General features: G+C 51.2%; 2 protein-coding genes and 2 long non-coding RNA genes across 4 annotated transcripts in view; 3 read left to right on the top strand and 1 right to left on the bottom strand.

The window, feature by feature from the left end:
- The window catches only part of LOC309359471, a 155,847-nt gene that overhangs the window by 44,519 nt on the left and 97,986 nt on the right, over positions 1-13,342 (top strand). The gene's annotated exons all lie outside the window — the stretch shown is intronic.
- Positions 979-3,358, top strand: LOC309358916. Its single transcript, XR_014163669.1, has 3 exons — positions 979-1,503; positions 1,649-2,526; positions 2,879-3,358. It is a non-coding gene; the product is annotated as an uncharacterized lncRNA (long non-coding RNA).
- Positions 3,511-8,571, bottom strand: SAC3D1 (SAC3 domain containing 1). The gene is made up of 2 exons (XM_081892179.1): positions 5,572-8,571; positions 3,511-4,620 (listed from the first exon to the last, which is right to left on the bottom strand). The coding sequence occupies exons 1-2, from the start codon at positions 6,263-6,265 to the stop codon at positions 4,157-4,159; spliced, it is 1,158 nt and encodes a 385-aa protein (XP_081748305.1). The 5' UTR covers positions 6,266-8,571; the 3' UTR covers positions 3,511-4,156.
- On the top strand, positions 8,711-12,841 carry ARL2 (ARF like GTPase 2). The gene is made up of 5 exons (XM_081892180.1): positions 8,711-8,870; positions 9,475-9,585; positions 9,760-9,922; positions 11,669-11,749; positions 12,395-12,841. The coding sequence occupies exons 1-5, from the start codon at positions 8,806-8,808 to the stop codon at positions 12,527-12,529; spliced, it is 555 nt and encodes a 184-aa protein (XP_081748306.1). The 5' UTR covers positions 8,711-8,805; the 3' UTR covers positions 12,530-12,841.

Here is a 13,342-nt window from a genome sequence, read left to right as displayed (position 1 = left end):
TGTGGGGAGGTCTGAAGGGGGCTTTGAAGATTACTTGCCCGACTTTCATCCTAAGGCGCCAGGGCGGGTTGCAACAATTAAAAAATACTATATTAAAACCAGTGAAAAGAAACTTCGATCAAGAGAACAGGGTAGATCCTTAAATAAATTTATCAAAGCTGTCAAAGTCGAGGGGTAAAATCTGCTCCATACCAGGAATTGTAATTCTCAGCAAGAGGCAGCGGGAGGCAGGCTGTACATTTCAGGTACAACTGAGCCCTAGCAAACCTTTAGGGTGTTATATTTTTAAGGCCGGGGATTAAATAATTATGCAGAATGGGTCACAGTAATTAAAGAATGCCATATACCTGCCTCACAATGTAGGCCCATCCCAGAATCCATGCTATGTCCAGTCAATAATAGACTGTCTTTGCATCTTATGTTTTGCAACACCACCACTGATAGATGGAATGTGCTTATGTTATGCATTCACTGGTTTCAATGCAGTCTGATCTACAGCAACCAAAGTTGGGCCTCAGTAGACTTGCCATAGCTACATAGCTGATTGTGGGGGGACTTGGAAAAGCATTCAGCCTAATGCAGTGAGAAGCCCCCTTAGGATCTTCCCACTCTGAGCAGGAGGAGTCGGACGTGCAGCAGCTTGTGCCTTCACAATTTGAGGCTGAACACCTGGAAGAGGTGAACCTGGAGGAAGAGCCAAAACTCAGCAAAGTGAAAATTACCAGAGAGAAGTGTGTGTTGATTTAGGAGAGGAGCAAAATTGGAACACTCCATGCTCATAGTATAAAAGAACCTCATGCACATTATATACCTTTGAGTATATAAAGCTGCCATGTCCCCTTTGCCCAATAGTCTACTGACTGACCAGCAATGGTACTTCAGGGTCTCAGGCAAAGAGGAGATTGAACATGGGAACTTCCGTATGCCAAGCAGATGACCTACTGCCAAGTTATGGCTCCTTCCAAAACTGACATGTCTCAGTAGGGCTTGCTCCCAAGTAGGCATGCATAGAACCGCAGCAGACTTAAATACTGCACTGCAGCCACAATTTCCTGGGCCAATCTCACCAGGGCTTCTCTTACTTTCAAGTCAGTTAGTGCATAATGTAAAAGGGTGCCTGAGGGGTTAAGGCAGACACAAGTAAGGGAAAGCAATACCACTTAACATCGCCATATAAACTTTTTCATACAGGAGCCTCCTAAAAGAGCAAACATCTCACACACTACATAAACATTAGGAAACCCAACCACAGACTGACAGGTCAGGAAATCCCCAAAGGAAAGCTTAGGACAGACATAATTGTCAGGTTTTCCTGCATTTGCCTGGGCAGGAATAGGTGATCTATTGAGCATTCTTCAGGTCTACAATCCGGTATTCTACATGGGGCCTGCAAAGTCTTTTCTGATGAATGTCTGGATCAACAAGATTCTCTTTATAAAGCGACAGCATCTAAAGGAGCCGCATGTTTGTGTGTTAGAGTGCAACGTGTTGCATGCCCAAGCAGTGGTGTAGCATGGGTTGTCAGCACCCGGGGCAAGGCAAGTAATTTGCGCCCCCTAACCCGTGGATCTGCGCCCCCTAACCCTAACCCCCAGATGTTGCGGCCGGCCCCCCTGCACCCCCCACGCTACGCCACTGTGCCCAAGAGGAAAAGGGCCTGCATAAGAAGGGTGCATCATTCGCACATACAACAAGTGAGCTGTTTTGCAAGCAAATATGATGTGAGAAGAGATTCTGCATTACTCCCACAGGCACCCATGTTTCCCCTAGGAAGTCCGGTGTTGGGGTGGGGTGTAAGGATTTAATTTTTAGGGAAGCTCCCTCACTTAAGGCAACGTCAGTTCAAGACGAGTGGCACTCTAGAGTGAAAGGGGGGGGGAATGCCATATCTCAAATGCTGACCATTTGGGGGGGGGAATGAAACATTTTAATACCATAAAGAAAATCAAAGCTCCTTCTACAGCCTTCTGGCTTTCTTGCTTCAATTGTGCACAATTACCTTAGAGAAGCTTCTCAAGTGAAGCAAGTCCCCCCCCCCCAAGTTCTGGCCCCTCAGGTTCATATATTTATCAGTACCATCCCAGGAGAAGGCATTTTTGGCTCAGACTTTTTACAGAGGTTCTCTGCAACAAAAAGCAGTTTCTTGTCATCCATTCCCCAGGGTTGGCAGGTGGGGCTACACTTTAAAGTTGTCCAAGCATTTAATATTTGCAGACCTGGGTTTTTTTAGGAAACACACTCACACTGTTCACTCACAGCTTCTCAGACGCAGCATCACTTCGGCATGTAAACTGTATACAAAACAACTACCATCACCACAATCTCTTCTGACAGCTGACATTACTGTAGTAACATTCCAGTAACATTCAGTTCAGTTTTCCAAACAATAACTAAATGCTCCACACATGAGACTAGCATTCATGAGGGTGTCCAGAGAACTCTGGGGAACGGGATGGTGGAAAGGACTGGTTTGATCCAGCAGGGCTCTTACATTAATTCAGGGAGGGTGTAAAACTTCCCTCTAAGGTAAAGGGACCCCTGACCATTAGTTCCAGTCGTGGACGACTCTGGTGTTGCGGCGCTCATCTCGCTTTATTGGCTGAGGGAGCCGGCATACAGCTTCCGGATCATGTGGCCAGCAGGACTAAGCCGCTTCTGGCAAACCAGAGCAGCGCACGGGGATGCTGTTTACCTTCCCGCTGGAGCAGTACCTATTTATCTATTTGCACTCTGATGTGCTTTCGAACTGCTAGGTTGGCAGGAGCAGGGACTGAGCAATGGGAGCTCACCCCGTCGCGGGGATTCAAACCGCCGACCTTCTGATCGGCAAGTCCTAGGCTCTGTGGTTTAACCCACAGCGCCGCCCATGTTCTTCTAGCCTTGCATAATGTCCTCCAAACCTGCAGGGGGCAGCACATGTCAATATGTGGACTCTATGTGCCAGCAGCAAAATGTGGTGGTAGAATGGACTCTACGAGGTCAAGGCCACTGGGGTGGGAGCGATAATTAAACTTTTTATGTTCTCGTACATTAAGGGAACCAGCACAGTGGAGGTAAGGGCCTTGCTGGAACCTCTAGCCCAGATGTGCTAACTTTCTAATGGCAGAGGAATGGAACCTTAAGCTGCCGTAAAACTTTTTTTTTTTTTTGCAACATGGCCTATCCTTCCTGAAACAGATGTTCTCCAGGTGTTCCTGGACTCTCAACTCCCATTACCTTGAGCCAGCATGGTCAATGAAATGGGCTGACAGAAGCTGTAGTCCAACTATTTATTCAGGGCCACAGCTTCCCTGCCCTTGATCTACAGGGAACATTTTTCTTTTTCCTGGAAGGATGCATTTAAAGGTCAGACCTGTATGGAAACTGCGCTGTCCCATTTCCCCATCTTCTGTTGCCCCCAAGGAGAGTCAGAGCCCACACTTCACTCAACTCTGCCTTCAGGAGCAATAATATGGCTATTATTTAATATTTTCTACCCCACCTTCCTCCCAAGGTGAGACTCAAGGCACATTTAAAAACAACATTGACTTATTTATTTCATTCATATCCCAACCTTTTTCCTCCAAGGAGCTCAAGGTAATGAAGGGAATGAAGACATGTATCGGGAAGTTTTTAAACATAGGATGTCTCACTGTGTTTTTATATTACGGAAGCTGCCTAGAGTGGCTGGGGCAACAAAGTCGGATGGGTGGATGACAACAACAATGCTTCATGGAGGAAAAGTGGGGTGTAAATGAAATAAAAATACAGCAGAACGCTCTTAGAACCAGCAAAATACAGTGGTACCTCGGGTTACATACACTTCAGGTTACATACGCTTCAGGTTACAGACTCCGCTAACCCAGAAATAGTGCTTCAGGTCAAGAACTTTGCTTCAGAATGAGAACAGAAATTGTGCTCCGGCGGCGCAGCAGCAGCAAGAGCCCCCATTAGCTAAAGTGGTACTTCAGGTTAAGAACAGTTTCAGGTTAAGTACGGACCTCTGGAACAAATTAAGAACTTCACCCAAGGTACCACTGTACACTGTCTGCACCTGAAGCCTACTGCCAGGCAGACGACAATGAGGGAGCCTGTCTAACTTCTCTTCTGGTAAAACCCTGAGCTGCAAACCCCTTTCCAGTCTCAGCTCACACACACAGAGTCATTCCAAAGGGGGTCAGCTGCAGACCCTCTCCGAGAGCTCCAGCAGAGTAGACTCCCCCCATTTGCCATCCACAAGCAGGCGGGAAGGCTTATCCACCAAAGGCACACTGTCCTTGAAGGAGCCCTTCTGGAAGACCACGTCCCCCTCCAACACAGTCAAGCCGTGGGCCTGACACAAGTCCGCTGCCTCTTCCACACTGTCCATGGCCAGCAGCCGTGCCAGCCGTGCCAGAGGGTAGCGGGAGTTCCTGGCGCTGAAGCCGTGGCTGAAGGTCATCAAGGCCAGGCGGTGGGCCCCAGCCAGGTGGGGGTGAAGGGCGCAGCTGGGCAGGTAAGGCAGCTCCCGGGCCAGGCGGAAGAAGCGGGCAAAATTCCGCTCCAGGAAGGCCCAATTGATGGTCAGCGCCGTGGAGACGTCTGGGGAGGTTCGGATGGCATCGGGGAGCTGCAGGGTCTCCCAGAGAGCAACTGGAGAGCCTGTTTGGGGTGGGAGGAGAAAGAAGCAAAAGGTCAGGATGACCGGGCTTTATAGAAGGACCAGGGAAGAAAATTCATTTATTGCTATATTTATATCCCAACCTTTTAGGCATAGGAGCCAACTCCTAGGGGACGAGAGGGCTTCAGCCCCTCCATAAAATATTCGAGGGGCTGGGGCCCCCCAAAGTTGATGGGCATTGCCATTCAAATGGTGTGCATGCACGTCATGTGATTGATTATGTGAAACACCCCCTCAGTGGGCACCCCTGTTTTCAGGGATGGAATTTATTTCTTACTGCATTGATATCTCACCTTTTCATGGAAGCATATTTATTTATTTATTACTGCTTTTATATCCCAGCTTTCCCCCCAAGATGCTCAAGGTGGCTTGTATGGTCCTCCCCCTCCTTATTTAATCCCCACAACCATAGCTGTCACCCTTCCCTTTTTTTGTGGGAAATTCCCTTATTCCAGTGCCCGTTTCCCGCTGCTATCCTGGATTACAGATAGGTAGCCGTGTTGGTCTGCCATAGTCAAAACAAAAAAAATTCCTTCCAGTAGCACCTTAAAGACCAACTAAGTAAGTTCTTGGTATGAGCTTTCGTGTGTATGCACACTTCACTTTCGTGTGCATGCACACTGCATGCACAAGTGTATCTGAAGAAGTGTGCATGCACACAAAAGCTCATACCAAGAACTAACTTAGTTGGTCTTTAAGGTGCTACTGGAAGGAAATTTTTTTGTTCTATCCTGGATTGTTAGATATCCCGTAGACTGTCCCCAGGACAGGTGAGGCTGCTGATCCCTTATTTTCAAATCTGAAAGTTGACAGCTATGCCCACAACAACCCTGCCAGGTATGCAAGGCTGAGCTAAAGCATCCGACCAAATTCCCGCGATGAATAAAGCTTTGACCACCACCCCTCTTCCAGCCCGTCCCTGGATCCCTCACCCAGGTTGTAGAGAAGGAAGAGGGCTTGGAAGCGGGGCTGGGCGGCGGGCCGGGCTCCGTCCTCGTGCTCCCGGTAGGCGCGCCGGAGGGCGGCGAAGGTCTCCTGCAGGTGGGCGCGGTGCAGATGGGCGTCGAAGCGGGCGGGCGGCTGGGCGCAAAGGCGCGTCCCGGCGCGGAGCAGCCAGATCAGGGCGCGCTCGTAGAGGGCGGCGCAAGGCGCGCCGGGGAGCCGCTGCAGTGCCGCGTCCAGGCGCACCGCGCGCAGCCGGTCGGTTATGAAGGCGCCGCGCTCCGCAGCCTCGGCGGAGTCCCCGGCGTCCGATCCCCGGTCCTCCCGCTCCAGCAGGTGCCGGACGGTGGCCAGCAGCACGTCGGGCGGGCGCAGCTCCTCGGGCCGCGGGGGCGCCTTGCCGGCGGCCGGGCGCGAGTACTCCTTGACGGCCAGCGCCGGGTCCGCCTCGCGCCCCGCGCCCAGCTCCAGCCGGTGCAGGCAGCCTTCCCGGCGCCGCCGCGCGAACTCCTCGGCCGGGCACATCCCCGGGCACGTGCCCCGGAGAGGGGCGGCCTCCGAGCTCGGCATCGACGGCAGAAGCAGCAGCTGGAGGAGGAGAGGCTGGCCCGGGCGGGGAGGAGGCGCCAAAGGACCCGGCCCGGGACAAAGAGGAGGAGCTGGAGCGGGAGGCCTTCGGTTCATAGACTTGTACAGTTGGAAGGCACCCCAGGGACATCTAGTCCAATCCGCTGCAATGCAGGAATCTTGCTGCCGCTGCTGCTGCAACTCCCTTCCGGAACTCGGCTCCTCTTTCCTGTGTTATTTGCATTGGGGATGATACTGAGTTTTGGAGTGAGGGGTAGGCTGTACACATGTTGTTTAGTCGTGTCTGGCTCTTCGTGACCCCCTGGACCAGAGCACGCCAGGCACTCCTGTCTTCCACTGTCTCCCGCAGTTTGGTCAAATTCATGCTGGTAGCTTCGAGAACACTGTCCAACCATCTGGTCCTCTGCCGTCCCCTTCTCCTTGTGCCCTCCATCTTTCCCAATATCAGGGTCTTTTCCAGGGAGTCTTCTCCTTCATGGATCACTGCCTTGCCTGGCGAAGGGGCTTGAATAACTCAGAGAAGCTATGAGCTATGCCGTGCAGGGCCACGCAAGATGGACAGGTCATAGTGGAGAGTTTTGGCCAAACGTGATCCACCTGGAGCAGGAACCGGCAAGCCAGTCCAGTATCCCTGCCAAGAAAACTCCATGGACAAAGACAACAGGCTGTACACATGAACCGCCTTCGAATTCCTGGATCCAGCACGGATTCAGTTCCTGGAATAGGCAGGCTAGCTTCCGTGCTGGATCCAGGAATTCGAAGAGGGCTCAAGCATACAGGCTACCCCTCAATGGGTTTAGGATTGCAGCATAATAAACTTTTTTAAAATGGCATCTTTCACACGAAGTAACACACGGGTTAGAGGCAGAAAAAGGCTCATTTCTCTTTGCTGCTTCGTTTTGTTTGTTGGTGACGCCCAATTATATCTGGTCTAAAATCCCGCATTTCATTTGAGCTCCCAAGGGGAGATTTTTTAAATGGCTTTGTATTCTCGAAAACCCGGAGATTGAGTATACAAACTAATGAGGTGCAGCTCTATATGTTCTTATTTCCGTGGAATGGAGCTTCCCCGGAAGTGCTTGTGGCTGTTTATTGGCTAGAGGAAAGATCGGTCAAGAAGGCCACATGACATCAAGAACGGCACTTGAAAACTATGCCTTCCTTAAACTTATACTAGTAGACTCACACACTGCGACTAGCGTCCGGATCAACTTTTTTGCCTCAAGGGCGGAGAGTTCTCCCCAACGTTGTTTTCAACATTGAAAAGAAAAAGAAAAAAACTCTGCCAATTCCAACACGGATGCAGTCTCATCATCTCCCCTTAGTGTAGGTTCAGGCGAGGGGGTAGGGGTCAGCCTGAAAGTGAGGGACTCGGTTACAACAACCATGCAGTGTAGTCCTCTGCGGTGCTTCATGGATGACCGGTAGAGTTACAACAGCCCTGCAGTGCAGTCCAGGTCAGAAGTGGGGTCGAGGCTGCTGTGGATTTCCAGCCAACCTCTCAACAGAAAATACCTCTCAGGTTGCAGTAAAAATTAATAAACATTTTGCCATTTCGACTCCCTCGGCCCAGATCCAGCGCTCAGCCGCTGATTTGCCACGTTGCTCTTCTAAAATAGCCAGAAGCGTTTTTTTAAAATACATCACATTGTTCATTCATTCCATTCATTCATTCATTCATTCATTCATAAAATGATGCTTATATGCCTCTTTCTGTTATCCCGTCTTTCCTTCAGAAGGACCCTTCAGTTTAGGACCTGAATTTAGGGGGTGGGGGAAACCATGACTTTTTTCTTTCCATGGCCAGCTTTCCAAAGTGGGTGGGGGGAGAGAGAGAGAGAAATTATATTGAATCCGTTTTCCGGCCCTGTATGTCAGTCTTCAAGTTACGAGTCTGTTTTTTCGCCATCCACCAGGCAGCTGGTCTTCCTTTCCATTGGGCAGGATAGGGAAGGGGCGTGTCCTGGCGAATAATAAGCAAGGGAGAGGGAAGTGGCGCAGCGCAGTCAGAGAATCTTCCACTATCTCGACTTCGGGTTCCCGTTTGCACGAGAAGATCAACGAATAGGGACTTTTCGCGGAATCTTAACACATGGTCTGCTCAGAAGTAACTCCTAGACCAGCAAAGTGTCCGAAGGCTGCAATGCAGTGATGCTAATATACGCACTTACCTGGGAGGACGCCCCACTGAACTCTATTGGGCTTTTCTGAGCAGACAGTCATAAGTTCAAAGAAATCTCTTTCATAATCCCCGCCCAAATGTCAAATGGAGAAGCGGACAAGTTCATTGAGCAAAACTATTTTCTTCGGATTATTTCAAAGCGCTGTATCGAAGCGCATTGCGGGCTGGGGGTTGGATTAGATGACTCCTTGGGTTCCTCCCGACTTTACCATTCAAACCTCTAGCAGCTGTGCTTCCTTATTGCAATATTCCTTATTTCAATAGATTAAAAAAGAAAGGAGATGGTTGGGAGAAGACCCCTCTAGGATGCCCCGCATATGGAGGTCTTGATAGAGCGGCGGTCGGAAGCCCGAATTGCACAAAAGCCTCTTTTCTGTTTGTACCTCTTTGGTCCCAAAAGCCCCCGGCATTCCTGCGTGGGCGGGGCGGCTCCTTCCGCCGGCGCGAGAGGGAGATGGGGCTGCTCAGCATCCTGAAGAAGATGAAGCAGAAGGAGCGGGAGCTGCGGCTGCTGATGCTGTATCCTTCCGCGCGGGGCAGAGGGGCGAAGGGAGAGGGGAAGGGGTGGCGGGGCCGGGCGAGGGTCCCCGCGGGGCTTCGCATTCCTCCTCCACCTCCTTTTGCTCCGAGGCGTGGAGCAGGGCCAGGGCTGGGGACCGGGCAGCATTTCTAAGCTGCATCCTCAGGGTCTTCTGAACCTAAGTGGCAAAGGGCGCCTCTGTGCGTGTGCAGAGTGCCTTTGCCTCTCAGAGCAACCCGTGCAAGCCGAACCCGCGCGTCCACGCATCCCGCAGGGTATATGGCGAGAGCTAGCAGTTTCCTAGCAGACTGCAAGCTGCCTTATACCCAGTCAGACCATTGGCACATCTATCTCAGTATTGCCTACACTGGCTGGCAGCAGCGGCTCTCTAGAGTTCCAGGCCCTACCTGGAGGTGCCAGCAAGGACTAAACCTGGGATGTTTTGCATGCAAAGCACACTCTCTCTGCCACTGAGTAGCAGGCTTTCCCCTTGCTTTGAGGTTCCCTGAAGAAACCTGCAGGAAATTGAGGGAGTGAGTGCAGCAGGCCTCCTCCTCCTCCTCTCTTGCAATTGTGTCCCTTTAACTCACCTCCCTATGTCAGGGGCCTGGACAATGCCGGAAAGACTACGATCCTGAAGAAGTTCAATGGGGATGAGATCGACACCATCTCTCCCACGCTGGGCTTCAACATCAAGACCTTGGAGCACCGCGGGTGAGGGGCTCCATCCCGTCCCCTTTCCCCATAGCTGCCAGGGGGCTGCTGTGACAGGAGGAAGGGGCTCCTCTCTGCATTCCTCCCTCCCTTCCTCCTTCATTTCTGGCCTAGACCCGCCCCCCCCATTTCCTCCACCCCTTTGTCACCTGCCTGTGGGTCTCCTCTTTGCAGGTTCAAGCTGAACATCTGGGACGTTGGGGGGCAGAAATCCCTGCGCTCCTACTGGCGGAACTACTTTGAGAGCACCGATGGCCTCATCTGGGTGGTGGACAGCGCTGACCGCCAGCGCCTAGATGACTGCAAGAGGGAACTCCAGAGCCTTCTGGTGGAGGAGGTAGGACCCCAGGGGGGCTGGGAGCGTCTACCTGCTCTGCAGCAGAGGACAGAGTGGACCTTGCACTCTGCCTGGCCTTGGCACTGAAAGGGTTAACCGGGCAGGGGGCTTTGATGCTGGGTGGTAGGACACTTGCTTGCTTTGCAAGAGCTCTCCGCTTCAGTCTCCAGGTGGATACACCTGCTTAAAATGCCTGTTCGTTACCGGGTCCGATTCAAGGTGCCCAAGTTGTTATTAGGCCCCAAATATCTGAAAGTTGCTTCCTTCCCCACAGACCCTCTCGGGTGCCGATAGCAGATTGGGGTCCCATTGGTAGCTCCTCAATCCCCAGAGCCTCAGTTGGGGGTGGCAGCCTTCTTTGTGGTGGCCCCTAAGCTGTGGAACTCCCTTCCCCCAGAGGTGTGCCTGCCACCTTCATTATACAGCTTTGGAGAATGCCGAAGACACATTTCTTTACTCTGGCCTTTGACACCTGAGGTGTATATTTTTAGGATATACCTTTTTCTTACATTTCCAATCTTCTTTAAATTGTATTTAAGGTTGCGTTTTAATGTTGCGACCTGCTCAGGAAGCTTAAGGTGAAGGGTAGGGCTGGGCGATACCTGGTTTTCAACATCGCAATATATCACTAGCTAAACATCACGATACTACCAGTATATCACAATGCCTGAAATAAGGATGGAGCTATGGAGAAGCATTGGCTGGCTTCATGGTTTTCCCCACATTGTGTTTTTTGCAGAACACACATGTGTATCACGATTCGTGATATATTGCCAGGTCAAAAATTATGAAACCCGATATGACGATATGGACTTCAAACCTGTTTTGGACGGTATTTCGCCCAGCCCTAATGAAAGGTGGTTAATAAAATAATAACAGTAAAACTCTGGAGACCCACTTCCAGTGCTTTTTTTCCCTTAAAAAATGTTTAGGGGTACTCTCATTTTCCTACTCATATTGAAATACTGCCCCTCAATGAGGCCAAACTTAGATTCACAAAATGTGTAGGAGTACAGTGGTACATCAGGTTAAGGACTTAATTCGTTCCGGAGGTCCGTTCTTAACCTGAAACTGTTCTTAACCTGAAGCACCACTTTAGCTAATGGGGCCTCCTGCTGCTGCCACGCCGCCGGAGCACGATTTCTGTTCTCATCCTGAAGCAAAGTTCTTAACCTGAAGCACTTTCTGGGTTAGCGGAGTCTGTAACCTGAAGTGTATGTAACCTGAAGCGTATGTAACCTGAGGTACCACTGTATGCGTACCCCTGCATCCCCCCAGGAAAAAGCAGTGTCCGCTTCCTGTCATGGTGGGCCAATCTTCCCCAAGCCCTCCCATCAGCCCCAGTCAGCACTGGGAGTTGTAGTTGAAAATGGCTGGCATAGTGGCTAGCTGGCCCACTGGCCTGACCTAGAGTAAGGCCCCTTCCTGTGTCCCTCTTTAAATCATCCCTTTATTCAGAATCACGAGGACCATAGCCCATGGTAGGCAATGCACACTCTGCTTGCAGAAGATCCCGGTACCACAAGGACTAGAATCTTAGTTTGTTTTTAGGGTCATAGGTCAGTGGCAGAGCACTTGCCTTGTACGCAGACGGCCCCGGGTTTGTTTCCCACTGGCATCTCCAAGAAGGACCCTGGAGAGCCTCTGCCAGCCAGTGTGGACCAGACTGAGCTTGGTGGACCAATTGGACGACTTGGGATAAGCCTCCCTCCTTCCTAGGTCACGTCTTTGTTTCTGTCTCAACAGCGCCTGGCGGGGGCCACCTTGCTCATCTTTGCCAACAAACAGGACCTGCCTGGGGCTCTGAGCTCCAGCGCCATCCAGGAGGTGAGGATCACTAGCAGGCCTGGCGAGAGCAGATGGGGCAGCTTTGGGAACTGGGGAAACCAAGGACGGGAGGGTGTCTCATATGGCTTTGAGGAAGGAAGTTAATTTCAGCTCTGTTTATTTGCCCAGCAGACTATATACATCGGATGTGGCATAGCATTATCTAAACCAAGCATCCCCAACCTTCGGCCTTCCAGATGTTTTGGACTACAATTCCCATGATCCCTGACCACTGGTCCTGTTAGCTAGGGATCATGGGAGTTGTAGGCCAAAACATCTGGAGGGCCGCAGGTTGGGGATGCCTGGTCTAGACGACCACAGCACGGACGCAACACAATTTTCACCCACACAAATTGTGCCTTTTAAAATAAGAGGGTAAAAGATGCCATGATGAGTCAAGAATGCTTAAAATTATGGATGACTGTATTTTTTGGAGAAGTCAGGAAGCACATCAGCCCTAGCCAGCGCAGGGCTGATGGGAGTTGTAGTCCCAAACATCTGGAAGGAGCCTGCTTTACGAAGGCTGTCCTGCCCGGCCTGTAGCCTTTCTGGGTGCTACCCACCACCCAGCCCACTTGCAGGCTTTCCCTTTGAGCTCGCCAGGTGTGTGGCCCTCACCCCCCCCATCTTTCTGCCTCTTTCCAGGCTCTCGACCTCGACAGCATTCACAGCCACCACTGGTGCATTCAAGGCTGCAGCGCCTACACTGGGGAGAACCTGCTTGTGGGTATCGATTGGCTGCTGGACGATATATCCAGCCGGATATTCACCGCGGACTGAGAGGAGGAAGGGGGAAACAGGCGCAAACACCTCCAGCTCACCTGCTTTGCGTGGCTTCATAACTTGGAACTGTTTTCCCCTGCTGGGCATTTTAAGGGCCTTTCCTGGGCGCGGCCCTCATCGAGAAAGCTGCTCAGCTATGTTGGGCAAGAGTGGGGCGCCCCTCTTGTTTCTGTCCTAGGCCATGAGCCAGGCCCCGCCTGCGGAAGGACAATGAAGGTGTATGTTCGGGGTCTCCCCAACACCCCAGTTCTCTGTACGGGATCGTGTCATATTAAGAACATGCTAATAAAGCTGTTGTTGTGGCTCTCAGGACTGGCACATTGGATGGGTTCCTAGGCCCTGGAGCAGCCTGGTTGGTTGTCTTCGACCCAGCATGGATGGCTGGGGATTCCTCTGCCTTGTGTGGGCAAGGAGATCTTCTTGGGCTTGTTCTGGAGGAAATCTAACTGCCAAGGTTGTCTTCTCACGGGACGCCAGTGTGGTGCCCTCCAGACGTTCAGTATTATTAATTTATTATCCAAGAAGCTCAAGGTGGCAAATGCATGGTTCTCCCCAAACTCATTTAACCTGTGCAACAACCCTGTGAGGAACCTTAAATATTTCCCCCCAAATACTAAAAAACAAATGCATAATTTTACCTCCACAAAAGGCAAAGGGCATTCCTCACAAAGATGTCAGGCAGAGCAAGAGTAGATTGGTACCAGTAGCAGTAAGCTGCCTTTTCACTCTATGGTTGCCAAAGACTGTTGTGAGTTTTCCCCCTCAACCTGAAACTCCTGCTGCACCCTGGAACATTTTCTAACAACAGCA

Source organism: Podarcis melisellensis, assembly GCF_964234715.1.
Source record: "Podarcis melisellensis genome assembly, chromosome: 16".
NCBI lineage: Eukaryota > Metazoa > Chordata > Lepidosauria > Squamata > Lacertidae > Podarcis > Podarcis melisellensis.
The sequence above is the reverse complement of the archived record's forward strand: the minus strand, read 5'-3'. Positions and strand labels throughout refer to the sequence as shown.